General features: G+C 43.7%; 1 protein-coding gene and 1 long non-coding RNA gene across 2 annotated transcripts; one reads left to right on the top strand and one right to left on the bottom strand.

The window, feature by feature from the left end:
• Positions 1–2,104: 2,104 nt before the first annotated feature.
• On the bottom strand, positions 2,105–16,709 carry LOC140702155 (uncharacterized). Its single transcript, XR_012081208.2, has 2 exons — positions 16,497–16,709; positions 2,105–2,538 (listed from the first exon to the last, which is right to left on the bottom strand). It is a non-coding gene; the product is annotated as an uncharacterized LOC140702155 (long non-coding RNA).
• Positions 16,710–16,752: 43 nt separating this feature from the next.
• RRAD (RRAD, Ras related glycolysis inhibitor and calcium channel regulator) lies at positions 16,753–24,370 on the top strand. The gene is made up of 5 exons (XM_072980505.2): positions 16,753–16,879; positions 17,402–17,827; positions 21,671–21,744; positions 22,069–22,273; positions 23,448–24,370. The coding sequence occupies exons 2-5, from the start codon at positions 17,410–17,412 to the stop codon at positions 23,723–23,725; spliced, it is 975 nt and encodes a 324-aa protein (XP_072836606.2). The 5' UTR covers positions 16,753–16,879; positions 17,402–17,409; the 3' UTR covers positions 23,726–24,370.
• Positions 24,371–26,413: the final 2,043 nt, after the last annotated feature.

Genomic DNA, 26,413 nt, shown 5'->3' on the forward strand with positions numbered 1-26,413 from the left:
CTGGGCGACCCCCTCACTGACCGGACGCTCCACGTGGGTGGATGACCGGGAGAACGACACTGTTCCCCTGCTGGAAGGAGAAGCAGGACAGATGTTGAACCCAAAAACATCTATAGACTGGACAGGTCCATGGAACGCGGGTGAAGGAAACCCGTTTCTAGTTGAAGAATGGAAGCCCCTGACTGACCCGTTGTCAGAAGAAGAGAAGCGTAGGAACAGTTTTGTTGATACCGGTTATTTGTTAAATACTCCAATAAATATCACACTTGTTTCAAAATCACAAAAAATTATTTGCATCACAGAAGGAGCCTAAAGGTGAACCCTCACAATTACCACCTGGCAGATATCCTTTGATTTGTATTCTGGCATTGAGCAGGGAGTTGGACTTGACTCCCTTATAGGTCCCTTCCAACTTCATTATTCTACGATTCTACAATCAGCGGAGTGGAAACCAAGCCCTATCAGGAAAGACTGAAAGAACTGGGCATGTTTAGCCTTGAGAAAAGAAGACTGAGGGGAGATATGGCAGCACTTTTCAAATACTTGAAAGATAATCAAACAGAGCAGGAACAGGATCTGTTTCCAATCATCCCAGAGTGAGGGACACATAATAATAGGCTCAAGTTACAGGAAGCCAGATTTTGTATAACTGGTCTCAGTCATCAATCCAAATGGAAACTGCAACCAAGAAATCAGAAGAAGGATGAGAACCGGAAGGGCAACAATGAAAGCATTAGAAAAGATTATCAAGTGGAAGGATATGTCACTGGAGACCAAGACCACACTCTTGTATTCCAGATCACCATGTATGGGTGTGAAAGCTGGACAGTAAAGAAAGCTAACAGGACAATAAATTAATTCATTTGAAATGTGGTGCTGCAAGACACCCTGGACTATCAGAAAAACAAACGACTGAGTCCTAGATAAAATCAAGCCTGATATTTTTCGGGCAGCAAATTATTTATTTATTTATTTATTTATTTATTTATTTATTTATTTATTTATTTATTTATTTATTTATTTGATTTATATCCCGCTCATCTGGTAAATCTATACCACTCTGAGCGGCTAACAGGAACATGTATACAATTATAATAGAATAAATTAAAAATATCAATTAACAGAAAATGACAAAAATCATAAATAATCCTAAATAGTAAATAGATAAGGAAGAGAAAAATAAATTAAGTTAGATTAGGTGCTTGCAGGAGGGAAGGCCTTGACATAGAGCCATGTTTTTAGTTGAGTAGGGGCCGCGCGAATCTCAGGAGGGAGATTGTTCCAAAGGCGAGGAGCCACCGCCGAGAAGGCCCGGTTTCGTGTCTTCTCCCTCCGGGCCTCCCTCGGCATCAGGCTCCTCAGCCTCACCTCCTGGCTCGCACGGGTGGTCCGGGTAGAACTTGGTGGGTGAAGGCGTTCCGCCAAGTATCGAGGTCCTAAACCGTTTAGGGCCTTATAAGTGAGCATTAAAACTTTGAAGTCAATATGGAAACAAATGGGCAGCCAATGCAGTCTAGCCAGGATAGGAGAAATGTGATGGATAACAAAACCGAGGCTATCCTACTCTGAGCACAACATTTGTTTGTTTGTTGGATTTGTATACTGCTCCCATTAGTGCCAAGGCACTAATTCAGTTGGTTTACAATAAAAAGCAATGCAAAATCAAAAATATAAGTAAAACTGCTAAAACTATGTAATAACTGACCAATAAAACATATGGCAACTGATAGTTTCATAACTGTGTTGTCTGCAGCAAAGAATTTGGTAAAACAGCCTTCATTCTAGATTATCTGTCCATCTAACACAGTACCTTCTAACTGGGCATACCTGTTAGCACCAAAAACTGACTGTCTATACACCACACATGTACTCTAATACAGATAAGTTGGATGGATTTGATGGAAGTGGTGGCCTAACACACAACTGTAGTTGGGGCAAGCTGCCTTATTGTTTATAATCAGTGGTGGGATTCAAATAAATTAACAACAGGTTCTATGTCCTAATGACCATTTTAACTATACCAAAAGATATACTGAAAGGTAGTTTAATAATTCACGCATTAAATACTGCAATAAGAACAGTAAAAGAAGTACAGACAACTAGATTATGTTCAAAGGGAGATTTTTAATATTAAATACCTGACATACAGTTATTGAAGATAAAGGATGTGATCCCAAAGTTCGTCTCAACCAGTGGTTCTTCAACTTTGAGTAGACCAGCTCTTTGCCAATGCTAAAAACCCACAGCAAGAGCATTCCTGACAGGTGGCCATCCAAGCTGTTTGGAAACCACCCATGAACAATTCTGGGGTAGCCCCTTGTACCTGTCAAGGAGGGTGGACTAGATGTCCTTCTGGGATCTCTTCCCAGTGGCCAGTTCTATGATCCTTCTCCCTCCAAACTTGCTGCTAACCCGAACTGTTCTCCAAGAGGAGGGCAATCTCCAGCCTCCGGCTTTGGCCTTAAGCCCTGGAAGCTTTCCTGCAGTGGCCCTTTCCAAAGTGAGACCGTCCGGGTAGGGTTGCCAGATACACGGGTACTAAAAGGAGGACATAGAAAGACAAAAAGGAGGACAAAGGAGGACATATTGAATGCTTCAATTGAATCATTCCAGATTAAACCCACAATCAATACAATTTTATTACAATAGCTGCCAATAAATGTCTCTTAGTGAACCGACCAAGAAACAGTCATATTAAAAATTAAAAATAAATTCAATGGAGGCTTTTTTTCAAAATACCGGGGATGGGCGGGCAGGTGGGGGCGGGGAAAGCCAGGGGGAAGGGGGTCCTTCCACCTCTCTCCCTCCCATCCAAAATTATAACATAAAATATACAAAAGCCTGACATTTTAAAGGTTTTTATCTTTGCCTGCCTGACGGAGGACATTAGGTTAAAAAGGAGGACATGTCCTCCTTTTGCCTGACATCTGGCAACCCTACGTCCGGGTGACCCTCATGGGCCTCACTGGACCAAGGCCTTCCCCTCAGATGTGCGATGCCTGGCTCTGTTTTTGGAGTGGTTCTTTTTTTGGGGGGGGGGGGGGAGACTGGACATTTTGCTGCCAGAGACGGGGATAAAGGCCCAGTGTAGCTCAGCGGGCAGAGGGAGGCCTGTCCCAACTCTGCCCCCCCTCTGCAAGGCCACCCTGCTAGGGACACAAAGGGAGCAGGTGTGACAGGGGAATAGGCCTCTCTCTCTCCTCCCTCCAGCAGCCTCAGAGCCAAAATATTTCAGCCCGTCAGGTTGCTGGGGTTTCCCTGGGAGGGAAAACACTTGCTGGAAGGCAGTGGCTGGTTTTTAATGCTGGACCCCAAGCCTGCAGCCACGGGCTTCCCCCTCGTTGCTGCCAGTAGCCTAAATATTCCTTGGGGTGCAAGAAACGGCTAAAAGATCCCACTGGATCCAATCTCCCCGGCAGACCCTTGATCCCCGGGGTTATCAATACTTGGCCCAGAGCCTAGGAGTGGGAAACCTTCTTCCTGCAGACTCCAGTTCCCATGCTCTGCCTGCCAGCCAGCCAGTCAGCATGGCCCCACTGGACAGGGGCTGCTTGCCTTTGGCCCACTCAGGCAGGGGGATTTTGGGAGCCCTAGTCTGAAGCAGAAGCGATGGTTTCCTGTGCCCCGAAGTCCCTTCCTGTAAAGGACTAGAAGGCGGCCTGGCTGGGTGGAGACCCGTTGTTGCCGGTCCAAGTTGGCTCTCCTGTCTTTTAGCAGCCACCTTCTTCCTCTCCTTGGGAGGGCCCCTTTCAGCCCTGGCCCTCTGCGTGTGCTCAGAGGTGCCCTCCTCCTCGTCGTCCTGGCCAAGCTGGGCAGCCCCTCCTGCCGGCATCCGGTCGAGTTGGGGGTCTTGGGGATGGGGAAGGGGGTGGATGGCAACCCCACTCTGTGGGTGGATTGGGGGCCAGGTGTCTCCTTGGGGGCACATCCTCCCCTCCCTCCTTGCCTTTCCCCTCCCCTCTTCCAGGGAGAGCCAGGTGGCGCGTCCCCTCGATGGCAGCTGGGCAAGGGGTGCTTGCCCGCCGCCTCCTGGTCGCCCCTGCCCCACCCCTGCCTGGCGGCTGGCCCCACTCCTCCCCGGCGGCGATGCTTGCTCGCTCGCTCGGCAGCAGCGGCTCCAGTTGCCGTGACCAGCGTGGCACGGAGGGAGGTGGCTGCTGCCTCGACGGATGGAGGGGCCGGCACGGGCCGCCTCCCCAAGTAAGGGTGGCTGCCTGTGCCAGCCCAGCCCAAACTCTCCTGCGGACCCCGCAGAGTTGAGCACCTCCGACCTCCCCAGGGTAGGTGGGGATGGGAGGGCCAGGCCGGAGCCCGGGTGGCACAGCAAGGGGCGGCAAGAGGGAGCCGGGAGCGGATACTGCTGCTTGGCTTGGGCCAGTAGGAGGTGCCCAGGCTTTCTGGGGAGGGGGCTGCCAGGCTTGGTGGCGCCTCCTTGGCAGTGGTGGGATTCAGCAGGCCAACAAATGGTTCTGCAAAACCGATCATACATTAGGTATCGGTTCTGCAGAACCGGTGCGAACCGGCTGAATCCCACCACTGGTTATAATATCCTAAACTTGCAACCCTTGCTTTTTAAATTTAATGCAATAGGTAGGAAATTGCTGGGGATGAAAATCTGCACACATGCTTCCATGTCCACACACCCTTAGAAGTTTGAACAATTTGATGCCTTTTTTCAGCAATGTGGCAGAAGCAGAAAATCATGAGAAGGCAAGATTCACTGGAAAGGCAAGATTCACTGGAAAATACAATAATGCTGAAGGGAGCAGGAAAAGCACAAGACCAAATATGATATGGATTGGCCTAACTGGCCCAAGGTTCTTTTGTTTCCAAAAGTTCGGTAGCAAATGGTACCCAGACCAAGGTAACTGCTAGCACAAGCCAGCCATGTTTTTGGCATAAGAGAGGAAAAAAAAACCCACCAGCACCTTTTTCTTGCTGGTATAAAATGTACAATACTGTTGCCCTCCTATGAACCAAAATGAGCTGCCTGAGGAAGCTGCATGGTTGGGCCAAGTTGCCAAATACCACCACTCGCATCTAAGTCTTGCCACAATTATGGTGAGCAAACCCCGGTGGTCATAGGGCCAATTTTCCACATTGGGACCCACTGTGGGCTCCCCTCCCCCAACAAAAATTGTAGTGACTAGTATTCAATTCTGGTTTCATTTAAAAAAACAAAACAAAACAAAATAAAAAACCCAAGACCCAGGGAAAAGGGGAACAGCACCTGGAAGCTTCCTTCTTTTAAGAGAATTGTTGTTCCTAGAGATGTCAGTATTGCAGAGTTCTGAATTTCTAGTAAAATTCCTTTTGCTATGCAGTAGAAATACAAAGTTCCACAGGGGAGAATAGCTACAAGTTCTCCAAATAGTCCACCCTTTTATGGCACTTAACTGTATCTGTAACTGCCACTTAAAGTATCTAATAACTCACTCTGAGACATTTGTAGGAGAAAGAATTTTTTAAAAAATTCACTTACAGTTGTTTGAAATGACAGGTGTGTATACTGTATTGCTTTTTCCCCCTGCACACTTACTTAGCAATCAACCGAATAGATCTGCAGCAAACAAACTGCCACCAACAGGCTAAAGAGAGAGAAAGCTCAGCAGAAAAGCAGGGCTCCCTTTGAAATCAAACAATGGAAGGAACTTTGGTTAGTGCTGGATAAATTATCCCAGCCTAAAAAAGTCCATCCCAGTCAAATTAAAGGCAGCATGTAAGACTGTAAATAAAACTCCAACAGGCATTTCTCCTTTTCTTGGCAAATTCTCCTTTTTTGCTCAAATTATGGGCTACTGGAGGGTCTGAGGCAGATGCCTGGGAGCTGCTAAAATGACTTGCGGGCAGCATATGCTTTCCACTTTTGATTTAACAGAATAGGTTCAAATGTTGAAAGATACTACAGTACTCAAACCTGAATGAAACTTTTCAGCTACTGTAATGACATGCTACCATCCTTAAGGTACAGGCGGTGGCTTCCTCATTTGGTGGTTTTCTCTGAAATTATACACAAGAAAGGGTGGAAAAACCCAGCACTGAGGTCATCTTCTGAACTAATTCCAAACTTGAAATTCAATCAGAGTGGATGGGTGATTGCATCCAGTACTGCACATGAATCAGCTGCCTGAAATTCCAAAGCACCAAGAGACTTCCCAGTTCCTAACACCATGGCATATCATCTGTTCAATGTGCCATAAATAAATGCAATCTATAAATAAACAAATTAGATCGGAAGATCAGGACTAAAAATAACAGAGACCTGCAATGTTGTTGACATTACTTTCTTCTCAAAAGACTTGAAAACCCAGATGAGGAGGAGCCCAGTGGTTTGCCATTTGCTTGATGCCATTTTCCTCGAGGCAAGCAGCCAAGTGGAAAACAAAGGGCAACAATCAGGTTCTGCAACACAAAGTTGCAGTGCGTTTTTGCCTCCTAACTGAGTACTCTTGTTCAGAGTTCCAGTTCATACCTTTTTCCAGTGTACTCTTTCCCCCAATTCCTTCCTCCAGTTTTTCATCTTTCCTTTTCAGTGGACATGGATTATTTTTGGCTACTCAGTATTCTCCATCTCCACTTCATTAGACTTCTTTTTTTTTTTGTCTCCCTCCCCTACATTAATTTTTTGTTTTTGTTTAAAAGGCACTAGAACGAAAATAATAAAAAAGCGTTAGAGACTGCAGCCTGAATGCCTTGCCTTTTCGATGAATGTGTGAAATGAGAGGCCTAACATTTCCCCAAGGACAAATTCATTCAATTATTCAATAAATCTTTGCTTCATGAATATGGGATGCTGTGCTTCTCGATCAATGATTCAAAATACCAGGAAACAGCTCAATATTGCTGCACAGTATTGTGTCCATGATGCCAGCAAGGGGAAAGATGCCAAGCTTTACATAGTGAAGGGTAGCCTGAGGACTTCAAAGGCTGCACTCAAGAGAGTCTACAGGGCTCACGACCATTCATAAAGAGACAACAAGCAGGGGGAAATCCCAGAATCTGACTGGTTTTTTCCATCAGTTAACTAGTTCTCACCCAAACACAAAGCAGCTGTTTTTCAACAAGTTCTCTAAGTATCTAGAACTTGTGGGCACAAAGTAATAAAAATGTCCAGAACCCGTGTCTTTCAGAGTAACTGTGGGCACTCAAGTACATGTTTGTGCAACTGGAAGTTGTTGGATTATTAATCCCCAAGAAATTATTTGAATTTTGAGTGGTTCTACCCCACCCAACACCAAGCACAACACCCTCGGTCATGTTTCTTTAGGACTAATGTTCTTTTATGCCCAAGAGTAGAGCACAACATATCCAAATATTGAGATACAGCTAAAGGAAGACATGGATTATTGTTGCCAAACCTCATTTTAAATCACTCTCAGGGTGCGTATGTGCAATGTAAATCTTTCCTTGCAAAATGATGCTTATTGAGAATTTACTTGAACCTTTGGGAGGTAAATTAAATTAGGCTTAAATTAGGCATCTGATTGACTGTCTTTTGGATTGAAAAATGTCAAAGTTTACCCAATCAAGAGCTCATCTCTATAGCCACTCAGCCACACTTGCTCATCTTGAGGTGGGAGAGCCCAGTGAGGAGTCAGATGTGGTGATGGCTATGGATGTTGAATGGAACTGTACCACTCTCAACACCCCAGTCTCCTAGTCTCGGCAGTGCTCCAGGGAGCCTAAAACAAAAAATAATTTCCAAGGCTAGGCACTTAGCGAGCTAGCATATCAACCTTGCAAGGTATCAGCCATTGCTCCCATACAAACACTGAAAATTCCCAGTAGCTAGTCAAGGTGAGGACTGGTTTTAGTACTACAAACCCTCTCAGCCAAAAATTCAGACAGCTGCTTGAAAGGATTTTTGTACTTTATTAAAGAGGAAAAAAACACACAATTAAATAGGACAAAGAGGCAATCATTCCAAACAGTAACAAGAAAAGGGCTTTCAAAATGCAGGAACAAATGCAGATATAGACTTAAAGGCATCTAAGAGATACACATTAGAGAATGATAGTAATTAATTTACTTTTTCTAATCCTCCACTCATTTCGCACACTAGTAAGGTTATGCTCAAAACCCAGTCTCTTGAAAAGAACAAAACCTGATCTCACAGCTACAAGTACTCAACAATCCCACACAGTACACCAGAACACAGACAGAGTTCTGACTCCTGTCCTCTGAAGATGCTGGCCACAGAGACTGGTGAAACATTAGGAAGAAAAACCTCCAGAACATGGCTAAACAGCCTGAAAAACCTACAACAACTATTGGATGCCGTCCGTGAAAGCCTTCGAGAATACAAACAAGGGATTGTCAGTTCCTCTTTCAGCTCTTTCTAAAAAGTTAGCAGGGAAGTGTTGATTCTTTTCTTAATTCTTTCTTTGAATTGTTCATTAACAGGAGGTAAGTTGAAGGTGCAGATTGTCCTTTGTATATGCTGACCACTGCCTGTTCAGCCAGCTTCCCAGGTACTCACAACAGAAGCATCAAAGTCTCCAGCAACTGAATTCCACATTTCATATTCCCCATTACTCAGTTTCACCACACACAAAAAGTTAAATCACATTCACCTCCACCTTTCTGTATTTGTTGATTTGCTTCTCTACATCAGGATGAATGGAGCAGCAAATATTGATGACTATTCTCTCAGCCTCCTCCTCAATATCAGAATTTATAAATAATCATCACCTTGTATTTGAAACATTGGCAGAAAGAGCAGCAGCAAATATCAAGTTCAGCTGATACCATGCTTCAGCAAAGAAAAAGTTGGTTCCTGATGCAGATGAGAAGGAAGAGGAAAGACTTCCATTCTCTGAATCCAAAATATGAAATTTATTTTATCGATGTATTTAAAATAATTTTACCCTTCCTTTCTCCTTAAAAAAAAGGATCCAAGACAAAAAGGACCCAAGACCCTTACACAATTAAGACAAAAGACATAAAAGATAATAGTTAGTATACAAATACTAGGAAGGGTAACTTTTCTCTATCCACATATGCAGTCAGTTCAAGAGCCAGTCCACTCATGTGTGACTGATTATCTAGATGTAGAAGCCCCTGTTAATTATCTCCCAAATTAGGTTTCTTCACAGCACTTGATATTTTACAAGCAATGAATACATATGCTGTAGAACATGTAGAAAAACAGCCCCAATTGTTTTGTGTTTGGGTGAGAAGGGTTAATTGATGAAAAAAGGAGTCATGATCTAAGATTTTTCCACTGATTGGTGTCTCTTTATGAATGGTAATGAGCACAAGAGTCCTGTAGACCACTGGTTCTTAACCTTGGGTTACTCAGGAGTTTTGGACTGCAACTCCCAGAAGCCTTCACCACTAGCTGTGCTGGCTGGGGTTTCTGGGAGTTGCAGTTCAAAAGCATCTGAGTAACAAAGGTTAAGAACCACTGCTGTAGACCATCATGACTCCTGACAACTGATGTCATGAACATTCAGGCTGCCCTTTGCTACACAAATTTTAGCATCCTTTTTCCTGCTGGCAACATGGACATTACATTGGACCATTTCCTGGCATTTTGAATCATGTATGGAGAAGCGCAACCCACATCCATAAACCAGAGGAAAAAACAATGTTGAATTACCCGGTGTTGCAGGATCCCGGGATATGATCACATGATCTACGGTTACTGGGGAAAACATACACGGAGCAACATAGTTATGTGCCATTAAGTGAACTCTGACTTATAGCAACCCTAGGAATGAGTGATCTCCAAAATGTCCTGCCCTCAACAGTGCTGCTCAGCTCTTGTAAACTCTGGTTTCCTTTAGGGAATGAATCCATTTCGTATTTTGTCCTCTTCTTTTCCTGTTGCGAAAAAGATGTGCGTGATCTTCTTCAGATACAAAAGGTTAGGAAAGCTCCGGGAGCAGATGGGGTGACTCCCTTCTGTTTGAAAGTGTGCGCTGCACAATTAGCGCCTATCCTAACACGGATTTTCAACAGCTCGTTGGAGTTGTGTAGTGTCCCTACATGTCTTAAAACTTCCACTATTACCCCAGTACCTAAGAAAGCTTCTATTAGCGGACTGAACGACTACAGACCCATCGCCTTAACATCTGCAGTGATGAAAGTCTTTGAGAGATTGGTGCTGACCCACTTGAAGGACATCACTGATCCTTTGTTGGACCCTCTCCAGTTTGCATATCGGCCTAACAGATCAGTAGATGATGCTGTCAATATGGCTATGCACTACATCCTACAACATCTGGATTCCTCAGGGCCTTATGCACGGGTTCTTTTTGTCGACTTCAGTTCCGCATTTAATACAATTGTACCATCTAAATTGTATCTTAAATTGATTCAACTAAAGGTACCCATTTCTGTTTGTAAATGGATACATAGCTTTCTAATAAATAGGAAACAGCAAGTGAGACTGGGGAAAACAACATCTAATATCCGTATAGTTAGTATGGGAGCCCCCCAAGGGTGTGTACTTTCCCCATTACTTTTCTCCTTATATACGAATGATTGTATTTCCACGAATCCCTCTGTTAAGATTCTGAAGTTTGCAGATGATACGACGGTCATTGGACTTATTAAGAACGGAGACGAGTCGGCATACAGACGGGAAGTTGAGCATCTTGTCGCATGGTGCAACAGTAATAGCTTAGTGCTCAACCCACAGAAAACGGTGGAGATGATAGTGGACTTTCGAAAACACCCCCCTTGTATACTCCCACTTTCCGTCTTAGGTAGTACGGTCTCTGTAGTAGAGTCGTTCAGGTTCCTGGGCACTGTATTCTCTCGGGACCTGAAATGGTCAATTAACATCGATGGCATCATTAAAAAAGCTCACCAGCGTCTGTATTTCCTACGACAACTTCGGAAATTCAATCTGCCTCGGGAGCTGCTTGTCCAATTTTACAGAGGCATTATTGAATCTGTCCTCTGCTCTTCCATAACTGTTTGGTTCGGTTCGGCAACCAAACTGGACAAGAACAGGCTTCAGAGGACTGTCAGAACTGCTGGAAAAATAATCAGAGCTGATTTGCCATCATTGGAAGAGTTGTACATTGCACTGGTTAAAAAGAGAGCAGAAAAGATCGCGGCAGATCCACGGCATCCTGGTCACAACTTATTTAATCTTCTTCCCTCTGGTCGGCGATACAAGACGCTGTATACTAAAACATTGAGGCACAAAAATAGTTTTTTTCCCTGTGCCATCAAACTGCTGAATTTGTAACCATCTGATGCAACTGGGAGTTGAGGCAATCGGTTTTTGTAGAACTTGTTCTTAATTGTCTTGTGAATTTTCTGTTTATGGTGTGTGTGTGTGTGTGTGTGTGTGTGTGTGTGTGTGTGTGTGTGTGTGTGTGTGTGTGTGTGTGTGTGTGTGTAGTGTTTTTAAGTGTGGCCGGTAGCCATATTAAATTCCGGGTATGGTTTACATACCTGGCCAGTAAATAAATAAATAAATAATAATAATAATAATACCTTTCCCAGTATTATTGTCTTTTCCAGAGAATCTTGCCTTCTCTTGAATGTGCCCAAAGTAGGACAACTTTAGTTTTGTCATTTTTGCCTTCAGAGATAGTTCAGGCTTGATTTGATCTAGGACTCATTAGTTTGTTTTTCTGGCAATCCACGGTATCCACAAAGCTCTCCCCCAGCACCACATTTCAAATGAATCATTTTTTAAAGTTTCTCAGCTCTAGTCTCCATTTGGATTGATGAAAATATGGTGCTTCCTTCCATGTCACATCCATACTATGTAAATAATGGACAGTGAAGAGAGACAGAAAAAAAATATCAAGTCATACCACAGACCACCAGAAAAACATGTAAGTGGGGGCTCAATCACGTCCACTCTTAACTTCCACTGGAACAAAAATGAGTAAACTGAGGCTACCCTACTTTGCACATATAATGAGAATACAGACCTGACCAGAAAATATAATGTTGTTAAGAAAAGGAACTATAGAGGCAGGAGGAAGAAGGGAAAGGACCTAACATGAGATAGATTGACTCAATAAGGAAAGTGTTAGTTTGCTAGACCTCGGCAGAAAGTACTGGAAAAGAAAATGTTACTGGGGTGGGGCAGCAAGAGACAAACATCTAGCATGAGACTCAATAAAGTAAGCCACAGTTGTTGTTTAGCAAGATCTGAGCAGAGCAGTTAACAATAGAACATTCTGTTAACATTGTCCTTCCCTGGTAGATGGCAGGAATGCTATAGATGTAATATATCTTGACTTCTATAAAGCCTTTGACAGAGTTCCCCATGATATTCTGATTAGCAAGCTAACTAGGTACAGGCTGGACAGATCAAGTGTCAGCTGGATATACCATTGGATACAAAATCATACTCAGAGAGTTTGTATCAGTGGCTCCTACTCAAACTGGAGAAGGTAACAAGTGGGTACCACTTCAACATTTTAATTAATGACTTGGATGAGGGAGTGCAGGGAATACTTATTTGCAGATGACACAAAACTGGGGGGGAATAGTTAATACTTTGGAAAACAGGAATAAAATTCAAAATGTTCATTTATAGGCTTGAAAACAGAATGGCATTTAATGGGGAAACATGCAAAATTGTACACTCATATGGTCTGTGACTTTAATTGTCCTGCAGTTCTCCAAATGTCTCCCTTCCCTGCCCAGTCAGTTACAATGTAGCCTTTGCCCAAGTTCTTCTTCCTGGTAAACCTCTACCATGCATGCTTGGTGTTGGAAGAAACTGCTGTTTCTCCCATTTGAAAGACCTTTTTGGAGGCCCAGTATTTCAACTCCTACAATCTAGATTCTTTCTAAATAAAGAAAAGTGAGCATGGGCAACAATTTTCTTTCATGATAGAGGAGACTGCTCTTTTTAACTTATGTGAGCTGAGGGGGTAGTTGAGGGTCACCAATTTTTGAATGGGGGGGAGATAGTTTTATTTTTTAAAAATCATAAAATGAATACTCTCATTTATCCTTCACCAAATTTGGCACAGACCAAGAACAGACTGATTGCTACAGCTGTGACAAATTTGGTGCTAATCCAAAGTCCAGTTTAAAACTGATCTCTTTTTTGTTTGGGCTGCCCCCATTTTTAGAATTGTCTTGTAGAATGTTGATTCACTCTGCCATACAATATCACCACTGTACTTTCATGTAGCTATAATGTTGAATCAGTTTTCAGATAATTCAATATTCTACAATGGAAGCAATGCCTATAATACACCTATAGTATGTGGACCTCTGCCTTTAGTTTACCATCTTTATATTTTGTCTGCCAGAAACAAAACAAAACAAATATATAAACTCTAAACCCAAAGGTTTTTTAAAAAAAACATCATTTCTGCTTCTCTAACTTAAACCAGGCTAATTTTTTCTTCCTTTACATTAATTACCTACTTGTGTATCAACTTCTTTGTCAAAAATAACAAGCTACGGAGATGCATTTCCTTGGAAACAGAGAGTTATATAATGGTGTGTTTCTATAAATGGGTGATGCATCTTGAACTACTTGGGCATAACTCAGTTGGACAATAAAACTCATGCTCCAAATAGCAGAAACCACACTTGCCACCAGGTCTGAAGATCTGGATAGTTCAAAGGAAGTCGGTTAATAAAACAGCCAGAGTGGTATTTAGTCTTCAAAAGCAATTCAAAAATTGCCTATCTTCAAGATAATAGTAAATTTCTGGTTGTAACAGATTCATTAAGTCAAGCATGGTGGAAAGTATGACCCTCCAGATGTCTGAGATGCAGCATTGAGAGGAGGGCTAAGCCATTGATATGAGTTATTGAGGGGAATTGAAAAGTCAGGCAAGTCTTCTACTCTAGGGCACAAGAGCCACAAATGCATTAAAGGTAAAGGTTCCCTTTGACATTTAGTCCAGCTGTGTCTGACTCTAGGGGGGCGGTGCTCATCCGCGTTTCCAAGCGGTTTGTCCACGGACAGTTTCTGTGGTCATGTGGCCAGTGTGACTAGACAAGGAATGCTGTTAGTGTACCTATTTCTCCACATCCTCTCCAGCATTTAAGAGAGCCTTTGTTTCTAAAGAAAGGTTTTTGGAGGACTCAAAAGCTGCACAGTTGGAGATCTTCAGATTAGCTTAATAAAAGTATTATCCCATGATGCATTTTGAAATATATGAATGATGCCTACTTTCTCTTCTCTGTCCTGAATCTTCCACCCTCCAATACTACACTGGTTGGCATGACTCGTAAAGTCAGGGCTCAAAACTTCCAGGCAGGATGGGGCGGGGTGGAATTTTGGGAACTATAGTCCAACAAGTAACACTTCTAAGCTCTTATAAAGGACATTCTCATGCAACAAAGTGAATTTTTGGGAATACTGTAGATGCTGTCCAAATGCCAATGAAAATCCAGTATCCTGAACTGTGTTTGAATAAGGGCATCTGATTAGCAACCCATGACACTACATTGTGTTTTTTAAAAGCAAATATCACCATATGTCAAAGTGAACAGCTTATTTTATTAATTGAGTGACATCTCAATTGGTTTAACAGAGCTGTCCACCAAGGGCTCTGACTAATATCTAGCTGACAAGACCATCTCTCTGTTGAGAGAGATACGCTGAGGGCTCTTGCTGAGAGCTCTCTGTGACTTTTCTTTGTCACATTAACACTCCTTGGTGTAATCGTTAGGGTGAAGGAGACAAAAAAAGGGATCCCACTGGAGTATGCTGCACAATTTATAATCTTCCAATAGGAGTTACCTGATAAGGCAGCGAAGGAGCAAAACAATCAACAGTAGTACATAGCAACATGCCCAGCAGCTGGTGGGTGTATGGCCTCTGGAGGGGCGAATCCTGGAAAAAGGAGATGTTCATTTCAAAGAATATTGCTCTCCCTCCTACTCCTGTTACTCTGTTGTGTTACCAGGCATCAGTGCTCACTTTTAAATATCAACATTTCTTCTTGGCTCTCACCTTCACATGTGAAACGTGATAGTCTTAGCTCCTTTCCTTTGCATGGAGTGTGCTGATTGCTCTACTCATGCAAAACGGTCTGGAGAGAAAGTATATATGAGCAGAATGACTGATTAAGTCGCAGAGACATGGAAGTTTCAAAAAAGAAAAGTTGTGATATTTCCTGTACAGTCGATGGACAAATGGGGCATTTGAAGCAGCGCGTTCTCAGGTTAAAGTTCTTGGACTTCCCTGAACACACAGTATATTCCTTTCCCTGGTCTCTGTGCTTTCTGAAAACCTTTCCCTCTCATGCTGGTAAAGTGGTTCATAGGAGAACGTGACCTCTCCTCAGCTCCAGCCAGCCTGGTTAACGGTCAGAGATGCTGTGAGCTTTGATCCAAAACCAATGGATTTGAGGGAGGGCTGTCATAATACATTCTGGAATCAAGGGCATCTGGAATGGGTTGACAACTGCAGCAAAAGAAAATTGGTTAGTAATACTCCCAGATGCTTAGCATTTTCAGGTGCTTAAAGAGGATACCCAGTGGGGTGTAGTGACCGGGTTCAGATGCCCACTCAGCCGTGGTCACTCACCGGAGAGTAGAACTGGTAAAGACACACCTTAAATATCTCACTTATCTTAAAAACCTTATGAGGGTCAGTATAAGTTAGTTCCTATTGGCAGCACATAATTAAGAGGCAGTATGGCATAGTGGGTAGAATAGTAGACTCTGAGCTGTAAAATAACATTTCTGCTTCTGCCACAGACATATTTTCTTTGGCCAAACCATTAGATCTTCTCTTTTGCTAACAAGTCATAGTGAGTTGTCCTGAAGTACCATACACTGATTAATAAGCAATTATCACTTTTCGTGACCCCATGGACCAGAGCACGCCAGGCCCTCCTATCTTCCACTGCCTCCCAGAGTTGGGTCAAATTCATGTTGGTTGCTTCGGTGACCCTGTCCATCCATCTCGTCCTCTGTCGTCCCCTTCTCCTCTTGCCTTCACACTTTCCTAATATCAGGGTCTTTTCCAGACTGAAAAGATACCTAGCCACCATTTTACAACAGGAAACAATGTGTACAATTACATGTGTAATTCTGGACATTTTAAAAGTAATTTATGTAGTTCATTCTAAGTGATTTGATCCTTGCAGTTATAAAGAACTTTCTGAGCAATTCTCCAGCATGGTTGCAATCTTTAGAATGCTAAGATTTCATTGTTTAGCAGCTGTATATCATGGAATTCTGTGTATTTTGTCACATTCTTAGATTTGGTACTTTATCTTTCTTTTTAAATAATCCATCTATTTGTATGGGTGCCTGCTCTCAGTGTTATTAAAAGCCAGCTATCTTTTCTGTGTTTCAAATGCTGTGCAATTTCAAAAAGTTCTTCCTTTTTAAAAAGCAGAGTTCGTGGCTAATTGTTATGTGTGTGTTGTGTGCTCTCAAGTTATAAGGTTCAAGGTTTGGGAGATACAGTATTTAAGGAGTGGTTTTACCAGAGTCACTCCAGAAGAGGTTTTGTTTTGTTTTTCCTATAAAAGAGCCTGGATTCGAACCAGTTCTCCTGAGCCTTCCTCTCTCAACTCTAATAAGCTACCGCTTACCTGCTTCTGGCTCGGCCACATGCTTCCGGGGATCCAGTTTTAAAATAGCCGGGAAGTTCCGTAATTCACGTTTTCTGCCCAGCGCCAAATTGATGGTAATAATGAATGAAGCCATCTCTGCTCGACATCCCCCCCCCCACTTTCCAAGCAAGGGGGGGAGGTTGAGAAAGCGGGCAGCTCCGCGATTCTAAATCGGTCCCCGGTTGGGCTATTGCTCATCGTGAGGTCACCAGGAGAGGCGGCGCTGAATCGGGGGGGGGGGGGGAGAGAAGGTGCATATATACAAGCCCCTGCGAGCGGCTGAACGGAAGAACCGGTGAACGGTGGCGGAGGGAGGAGGACTTGGCCGGTGGGCTCCGTGCAAGCAAAGCAGCGTCGGCGAGGTGAGCGGGCTCCCGGAGGCGCGTGGCCGTCCAGGGGGGTGGGTGGGCTGCTCGGGTTCCGATGGGCTTCTTGCCGCTACGGTTGGGGAGAAGGGAACCACCAGGCACCTCGGACTCTTAGGATCGCTCTGTTTGTGTCTGTGTATGTGTGTGTGTGTGTGTGTGAGGGGGTGTGTGTGTGAGAGAGAGGGTGTGTGTGTGTGTGTGTGCTAGTGGGTGGTGGAGCGAGCACCGCGCGGTCCCTTCTCCCGGACCAGGGCTCCCGTTCGGGACCCACGAGTTTGGACTCGCTGTAAACTTCAAGACGTGTGGCGGCAATTCCGGATAGAATTCGGAGTGGCGGCGTGTTCCGGCTTCGGATCCTCCAGCGACACCGGAGTCGCACACGCAACAGGGGCGTGTGGGAGTGGTGGGGGCTCCGGCTCGTGTTGCCGTGAGGCGCGGCGGAGGGTGGGCGTCGTTCCCCTGTGGAGCGCCCGCCCGCGCCGTCTGAACGCCTCCCTTTTCTCCTGCGTTCTCCAGGCGGCCCCATGACTCTGAACCGCGGCGACAAGCTGAGGTACCTGGACAAGAGGCGGGGGAGCATGCCCTTCGCGGCCCACCACCACCAGCAGCAACAGCAGCACCTGCACCGGCGGAGCATGCCGGTGGACGAGCGGGAGCTCCAGGCCTCGCTGCCGCCTTCGCCGGGGGGCGAGCTGGCCCCGCACCTCCTGCGCAGCGCCTCCTACCACCCGCGCACCCAGGAGGAGGAGGAGGACGAGGGGCGGCGGGCGGGCAGCGGCAGCGGCTGGGCGTCCGACTCGTCCGACTCGGTCATCTCCTCCGGCAGCGACTCGGAGGGCAGCCTCTACAAAGTCGTGCTGTTGGGAGAGCACGGCGTGGGCAAGACCAGCCTGGCCAGGATCTTCGGGGGCGTGGAGGACTGCCCGGAGGCCGAAGAGACCGGTGAGTCCGGCGGAAGAGGACGGGGGGGGGAGAGGCAGAGGGGGAGCTCAGATCGCATCACCGGGGAGCCCCAAAACAAGGCATGATGACCCCCCCAGTGATGGTTTCCCAGACACAGCTGTTCATTAAGCTCTACACTTGGGGTTTTGCGTTATCCATCTGTGACTGTTAGCTATGCAGAAGCTTGTCCACTATAGTTGGGAAGCTTTTTTATTAGAACTAAGACCGTGCCACAAAAGGGTGTGCAGCGTTTGACTTCTCCAGAACTTTTCATCCGGTCAGGTGCGCTATAAAGCGAAGGATGAAGGGAGGAGTTCCAGCTTTGGAGTTCCCCAGAACTTTTCATTAGCCGAGGTGCCCCTAAAAGCAGTGAGTGGGTGAAGAAACACCCTGGTCCTTCCATCCCCCGGTTTCCTTTCCTTTCCCTTTCTTTCCCAATTTGAGGAATAATTCTGGAAAGCTTGAAAACATTAATATTTTTGTTGATATGATCCAGCCTTGGCTTTTGTTTTATCTCTCATAGAATGGCTCAGAATAGCTGTTTTAAGGTCTTTTTAGAGACATATCCATTCTAAATTGTCCTTGCTCCTCTTTTGCATTTATGCAAGTGGTCATCATGACATCTATGCACCATGGGAAGAAGCATATCTTGCTGTGCTCCCCAGGATTGCATATCTTCCCTATTTAGTGTCATGAAACTGTGAGCCAGAATGCTAGTACTGAGAATGTGGAAAAGGAGGGAAATCATGTCCCCCTTTCACCATGCTGTGCTTGTGGATTTCCCATATATAGTTGCAGAAAGTCTGATTAGTACCGTTTGCATCACTGTAAGGAGCAGAGTCACTTTGCATGCAGAAGGGAGAAAGCTTGACAGCTGGATCTGACTTTCTCAAAGGTAGCTTCTGATGATTCATGTGTTGGGGCCAAATATCTGGATCTGATTCTAGTGTCATGCCTGAATCTTTAATCTCTCATTAAAGGTGCAAGGTTTTGAGGGTTCATGAGGAACAGAAGATCCACATATTTAGTATAAAACAAACCACCAAGGAGTCTGTTTAAAATTACGTCTTTATAGTCATAACTTCAAATATAGGGTGCAGCATGCCTGCACTCACGCATATGCACACACACAGGAGCCAGTAGTGACTGGAATGTTGGATTAGTCTCAACCCCCCCCCCCAAAAAAAAACACACACTTTAGGCTGATGTTAAGTTCCAAATGACAACAATAATCACAACCAACCGTTTATAGTGGTATATATGAAATTCTCAGCTTCTGCTGGAGAACTTAGATCATTGTTGTCCATCAGAATAAGTGAAGCAGTAGCAAGACTTGGTATAAAGAAATTCCATGTTAAAGGGATGAGTGTGTGATAGATGATGATTTGAGACAGCAGTTCCCTTGTTTTATCAAAGAAAAACACTACTGGAGGAAGAGATTCTAGGGTATAGGTTATGGTCTAAATTAGGGAAATCTGGTCCTCTGGACATCAGCTTCTGTAATCCTTGGCTATATTTGTTAGGGGTGATGGATGTTGTTAGTCAAAAACACGTGGAGGACCCTGGCTGTCCACCCTCATCAAAATGAATGCGCCTCAGACCCTTTTTTAAAATGGCTACATGAAAAGTTCATATAAATTGAATATTGATTACAGGCATGCTATTCCTCTTACTCTTTTGAAAAACCCAGTGCAGTTAATGGTAGTGGGGAAAGGAAAAACAATAATAAGACAGATTTCCTCTGCGCCATAGGCTTTGACTAAGTGAATGGTCCAAGGTTCTCATTTTGGAGCTTTGACTAATTTTACAAGTTTATTGTGAGGATAAATTGGGAAAACGTCTAAGCTCCTAGACAGCAAAATTGATACCCCTAAATTCCTAGGACATCCAGTCTGATATAGTAAAGTGACAGACTAAGACTCAGGAGGCCTGGGTTAAAATCTCTCAGCCATGGAAACTCAGTGAGGCTGTGGAACTGGTAAAACTTCTCCTTAAACATCCCACAGAATCATAGAATCGTTGTAGGGTTGGAAGGGACCTTGGAGGTCTTCTAGTCCAACCCCCTGCCCAAGACATCCCAGACAGATGGCTGTCCAATCTTTTCTTGAAAACCTCTAGCAACGGGGGCACCCACAACATCAGGAGGCAAGCTGTTCCACTGCTTAATGGTTCTTACCGTCAGGAAAATCCTCCTTGTTTCCAGGTTGGGTCTCCCTCTGACGAGTTTCCACCCATTGGTTCATGTCCTGCCCTTGGGTGCAATGGACAATAAATTAATGCCCTCTTCTCTGTGGCAACCTTTCAGATATTGGAAGGCTGGTATCATGTCTCCCCTGAGTCTTCTCTTCATTAAGCTAAACATACTTTGTTCTTTTAGTTGTTCTTCATAGGATTTAGCACCCAGTCCCCTTATTATCTTTGATGCTCTTCTCTGCATCTACTTTCCTTGAAAGACCTATTAGGGTCACTCTAAGTCAGTTCTGGTTTGATAGCACATGAAAACAATGACACACTCCTAGGGAGAAAGGATAGACATCTTGCAGAGGCTGAAGTTCATTAAAAAAACCAACAACAATAAAATATCTTCAACGCAGAATTTACACTTGAAGCATTTTTCTGGAGAGTAGTATCTTTGGTGTTTATGTGACCAAGATTCCTCCTAAAGTGTGCGCCTACATGCATGTGCGTGATTATGCCCCTCGTCAGTGCAGGGCCCTCAGCGCTTGTTTTCAGCCCCTTTGATTCCAGTTGCAACAGAATCCCACGTGGTGTGTGTGTGTGGGTGAAGCTGTCTAAATTCAGTTTAGTGGGGCAATCTGTTGTTCTTCCAGGAGCATCCTTCCATTAAGGCAGGGCAAGGCCACTGCCTCAGGTGTCAGAAGCTGGGGGAGGCTGGCTTGTGCTTTGCCTCAAGCAGGAAAAGACATTTGTGAAAACAGCCCTAGTTTTTTTTCCTAGAACTTCTAAAATGTTTTCCTGGATATTTATGCCATCTTTTTAATCATACACATGTTTGTTTGTTTGTTTGTTTGTTTTCAAAATGTGGACTGTATTGAATGTTATCAAATACAAATATCAGAAACAAGGCAGTGATCTTTTTTTTGTGCCGTTTGTGCTATTTTCAGCTTGGGCAGCTGAAATCCCAACCCACCCATCCCCCATTTAAACTTTAGTAAAGAGAATAAACAATAGCTTTCATTACAATGCCTTTATCAGGCCAACAACAGTAAGGTGCCTAAATGTGGAACTGAGAATTTGTCCTGTCTGGCCACCCTTTTTGTATAAAACTACACTGGCAGTGAGGTTGTATGCTCCCCGACCCCTGAGAGTGCCCAGCCCGTTTGGGGAATTAGGACTGGATGGATAGGACAGGTGTCTCTGGCCTTCGGCAGAGCAGAACAGCCTAGGAGTTGGGGGAACCACTGGAGGTTTGCTGCTCTTGCCCATCAGCAATGCTACCAGAGGTGTTTGCCTGGCCTGCCAAATGGTAGGGCTGGCCCTTCACCTTAAAAGATTTTCAGATGAAACGAGTTCCTCTAATAGTTAACATTTCAGCCTTGGAGGACGTATTCCTATATCATTTGTTCTATGCTAAATTATGTTCTATACCAGTTGTGTCCTGTACCAAACTAGCTCTATATAATTTGTTCTGTACCAAATTATGTGGCCATTCTGCTTCTGAATCTATATATTTGTGATTGTCTTACTTATTTAAGATCACAGTCTTTCTGTATTTGCTGGTTTTCTCAGTACTGACAGCTGTTTCTTTGCATGGTTGATGACACATATCATGGAAGGAAAGATTTATTACTCACTGCCGTGTCTCTTGAATTTCCCTTGCAGGCAATACTTATGACAGATCCATGATAGTTGATGATGAAGAAGCTTCCCTTGTGGTGTTTGATATATGGGAGCAGGTAAGGTGTTAGTTTTTTAAATATTTTCAAGAAACTAGAATTTTCTGAGTAGTAGTAGGTTAGTAGGCTGTAGGCAAGACAACAATACATATTGTGGGGCACTGTAATGACTAGCCCATTCCATTTGGTCCAATAAAACATACTGGAAATCCAGAACAATTTAAACAGGTGGCAGAATAAATCCAGAACAAAACTATTAGCAAAGAAGAACAGCATTGGAAAATATTTTAAGTATTAAGATGTATATTTAGGGAAATCTAAATATCAACTGTGCTTAACTCAGTTATATATAATTGTATATATAATTTCTATTTTCAACTTTAGGATGATAGCCAATGGCTTCAGAACCACTGTATGAAAATGGGGGATGCGTACATTATTGTGTACTCTGTAACGGACAAAGTGAGCTTCGAGAAAGCATCAGAGCTGAGAATTCAGCTGCGAAGAGCCAGGCAGACAGAAGACATTCCTATTATCCTTGTAGGAAACAAAAGTGACCTGGTCCGATCACGGGAAGTCTCTGTTGAAGGTAAGAGATATTATCCTAATATAAATGTAAATACTGGATAAATTTGTATAGCGGTTGGTGGGGTTCCGTTCATGGAGATTTAGAGCTGCTAAATCAGTGAGCCATTGGGAAGTTTTCTGATCCTGCACACAAAAATTGGGCAAAAACTGGAGAAGAAAATGAAAGATCAAAGATCTTGTTAAATTGCCCATGTAGCATTCATTGGGCTGATTTATATATGTACATTTGAAAGATGGAAAAGTTCTTTTTTCTGCTATAACTGCCAGGTTCCTCTCGTCATCCTGGTCACTGGGATGAATTCTTGGAGTTGTAAATCCATACAAGTAGCTTTTTCAAGTTCTGTACATAGTTCGCTTCAAAACTAGTCCCAGTGGACTAACATTGGTCTTACACCAGCCAGAAACGTGCAACACAGTGTGTGTGTGGCCTGTAGCCAGTTCACATACGCTTTGCTACCACTGGTTCAATGCAGATAAGTCAAGAGATGCAGATGATTGTGTGATTCACCAAACTATGTGACTGATTAATTCCTGTACTTTTGGCTGCTCTGTCCTAAAGAGTTGGCATGAATAGTTAATGTTTGAGGCCCCATCAAGGGTAGAGGGTAAAAGAACTTGAGGAAGTTGCTTTTTTTAAGAGTTTACCTGCCTGCCTGGAGGGATAATGACTATGATGGCTGGGGGTTTGGGGTTGTTATACTCCCCAAAATTTATTTATTCAACTCTGATCTTTCCTAGCTTTATGGAGATATACAAGATTGGACTGGGGAGTTTTTCCATGCCAGCCCTGTGCTCTGTTCACTGAACTATAGGTTTCCCTCTTTTACTTAAATTTTAAGCCTTGAGGAGGAGTATAAAAAAGGTGAAGTGAATGGAGGGTGAAATCAAGGGCATGGAAAATGATCACTCATGCATATCCTGAATGAATTGGCAACTGGATGAAAGCAGGAAATAAAGGAGAAGTATAGGGCTAAAAATGGTTCCTGGGGCACTAAGAAATCTTGTGGACTTCCAGAAGTCTTCTGTCTGGAATCTGGAAGAAAATAGGATGTTTTACTAATTGGAGCTATAGTTTGATTAGGAGAAGCCCTTAAATAGTTGGTGATCTTCAGTTCAGACTCTGTGTTGTGCTGAACCTCCATAGCATCGTTAACTGTTCTCCTTTTGCTCTTCAGAGGGACGAGCCTGTGCTGTTGTGTTTGACTGCAAATTTATTGAGACCTCAGCTGCTCTGCACCACAATGTCAAAGACCTGTTTGAGGGAATTGTTCGGCAAATCCGGCTACGCAAAGACAGTAAAGAAGACAATGCCCGGAGGATGGCCAGCACAAAACGGCGGGAGAGCATCAGCAAGAAAGCCAAGCGATTCCTTGGGAGAATTGTGGCCAAGAACAATAAGAAGATGGCATTTAAGGTCAAGTCTAAATCTTGCCATGACTTATCAGTGCTTTAAAAACGGCCCTTTCTCAATATGACCAGATGCTGTGTGTGAATTTGTGTGGGCTGCAAATGTGTCTCTGACTGTTATGAGTGAAGGAAAAGAACTCTGAACACAAAACTATACAGCGTGATTGGGGGGGGGGGAACTCCTTCATGCCTTATGGTTCTTCTAAGCAAGACTTGTGGGCAAGTGGACTGGGCCTTCACTGGTAAATGGTTTATAAGACTCGGTGTGTACAAGTGACTGAACTCATTTCAAATTCAGCATCTTTGTACACCTACATTCTCATTGTGTATCTTTGCTAGCTGTGCTCTTGGCTATCAAGAATGCAAGGATCAAAATTGACAGTGACACGTGAAAAAAGGAGTGGGGAGAGAATTACTAAAAATGTTTCCTTTACAGAACAAAACTTGAATACATGTACGCAGGCTCGTACAACATTTTCCCTGTGGTATATATACCATATTAAAAAGCAATGATCTTTTGAAAACTGAATGTGGGTTGGACGTGTGCCATTCAAAGTGCATTTGCCTAAACAGAATAAATATAAAATAGAATACATATAATTTTTGAAGTTTATTTGCACTTTCATTAACTGTTCAATTTGTAACTTGTTTACATGCAGATTTTTATAATAAAATATTTCCGACTATTTTACTAAGTGGTTGTTTGCTCTCTTTCTGAAAGTAAAAGTACTGGGAGAACATGAGGTCTTTCTGAGGTGTTCAGTGCGATGTACAAATCAAAATGGTCACCTAACCTCCCCCAAATCAGACTGAACAAGCAGAATGCTTTTCTCCTTAAACTCTCCAATAGATGGATGCCAATCCATATGGCAGCGTGATGTGTTCTCTAGTAGTTTTTCCCAATTTGGTACCCTCCAAATGTTTAAGATTGCAGTTTCCATTAGTGTTAGCTACCATGTCCAATGGAGAGGAACCACTGAAGAGTAAGCCGCAAAGATCTTGGGAAGACTACATAGAGTAGAAGACACAGCTGAACTTCTGAAGATATATTCAGCAATTTACACACAATGAGCAGTTTTTCCAGTAGGCGGGTTTTGAACTGAAGCTCTTTAACATTGTTCTCACATGTATATCACTTGATTTCTCTGCAGTGGATTAGGGGGCATGTGGTATGACACGGAAGTCTACAACTCTGTACTGCAAGCTAAAACTGTGCTCACGACCTGGGGTTCAAATCCCAGGTAGCCGGCTCAAGGTTGACTCAGCCTTCCATCCTTCCGAGGTCGGTAAAATGAGTACCCAGCTTGCTGGGGGGGCAATGTGTAGCCTGTATAATTAAAAATTGTAAACCGCCCGGAGAGTGCTTGTAGCGCTATGGGGCGGTATATAAATCCAATAAATAAATAAACTCAAGCACTGTTCAATGTTTTAGCCATGCGTATAGTTGGCCTCCCACCAGCTACTGGTTGGCTAGTTTCCCATGAGCCAATAGTGAAGGATGCTGGAAATTGTGTGCAATCTAGTAGCATTGGGAGGGCCACATGTTAGCCATTCATGCAGAAGGTCAACTGTGCAAGTGGGTTGCAGGGCCCTGTGTAAACTGGCCCCAAAGCAATATTCCAGCCTGCCAGCCCTGCCCTCTCAATTCAAACTTTGCAGTGAATGATTTATGAGGCAGGACATGCAGTTCTTCTCACATTTGTTTGAGCATGAGCCAAAGTCTTCCATGCACTCGGGGGGGGGGCAGGGAGGAATATACCTGGAGTGATGGCTATAACCATAAACTGGATCTGCCTGCTTGCCTCTCCCATCCCCAGGTATATTTCTCCGTATTATAACCAGTTATAACCAACTGTTTCTTGGTGTTGCATAGTGAGATGGGCTGTATCTTGATAGTGAGGCAAATGCAATTATTTTCCTCTTAAAAATATCATTAATGCACTGCACTAGCCTCACTGAAGTAAATAGCAACCAGTGTTGGCCAACCCATTGGACAAAAAAGTTTTAGAGAGATTATCAGCACTCTCGTTACAATAAAAGAGTATTACTTCAAACAGGTGGAGTATCATCTTCTCCTTAGGCAGCAAAATGTCTTGTGATGGCTCTAGTAAGTGTTCTGTGTGTGAAGCTCATTTCAAAGAAAATTGCATTCCAGAGGTTTCTTTTGGTGAATTCTGCCCTTCTAAGCCCCTGACATTGGCTGGATGTTCACCATTATTATCCAGTAATGGTTAGTCTTGGCACATCTCTCATTTCAGCTCCTGAAAGCTGCTCTGAGAGCCCCCAGCTCGTATGCTCCAGTAAAGCTTTTCGAAGCAAACCTGCAAGGCTGCAAAACCTTTATTCCCCTTTCCCCGTTTTTCTGCAGACACAGTCACTTCTATAGCTGTTCTCTTAACCTTCCAAGTATGAAGGTGAAAATGCCTTTTAAAAATAAGTATAGGGCAGCACATGCTGTAAAATCACTATTTAAAGCTCAACTGTTCTTGGAGTACAATATATTATGATGCCAGTTGTAATAAAATGAATGTGTCTGCAGGACCTCCTCAAGGACGTCATTAATGGCTGCTCTCATGAATATATTGCTTGTAAATCAGGCTTGGCTTTAATGGACGTGGCTCTTGAATAAATCAAGCAGCAAAAATTTGCCAAGAAAAGAGACCATTCCAAAGGATAATGAAACACCACTGCTTTGTACTTGGACTGCACAGTTCAAAGTATTTCACAATGTCAT

The sequence above is a fragment of the Pogona vitticeps genome, chromosome 10, assembly GCF_051106095.1.
Source record: "Pogona vitticeps strain Pit_001003342236 chromosome 10, PviZW2.1, whole genome shotgun sequence".
Classification (NCBI taxonomy): Eukaryota; Metazoa; Chordata; class Lepidosauria; order Squamata; family Agamidae; genus Pogona; species Pogona vitticeps.

Excerpts from the sequence above, each read along its gene's own strand:
- RRAD (XM_072980505.2), top strand. The coding sequence starts at position 17,410 with ATGACTCTGAACCGCGGCGACAAGCTGAGGTACCTGGACAAGAGGCGG. Across the intron at positions 21,745-22,068 it reads TGTTTGATATATGGGAGCAG|GATGATAGCCAATGGCTTCA; the intron begins GTAAGGTGTTAG and ends TTTCAACTTTAG. Across the intron at positions 22,274-23,447 it reads ACGGGAAGTCTCTGTTGAAG|AGGGACGAGCCTGTGCTGTT; the intron begins GTAAGAGATATT and ends TTTGCTCTTCAG.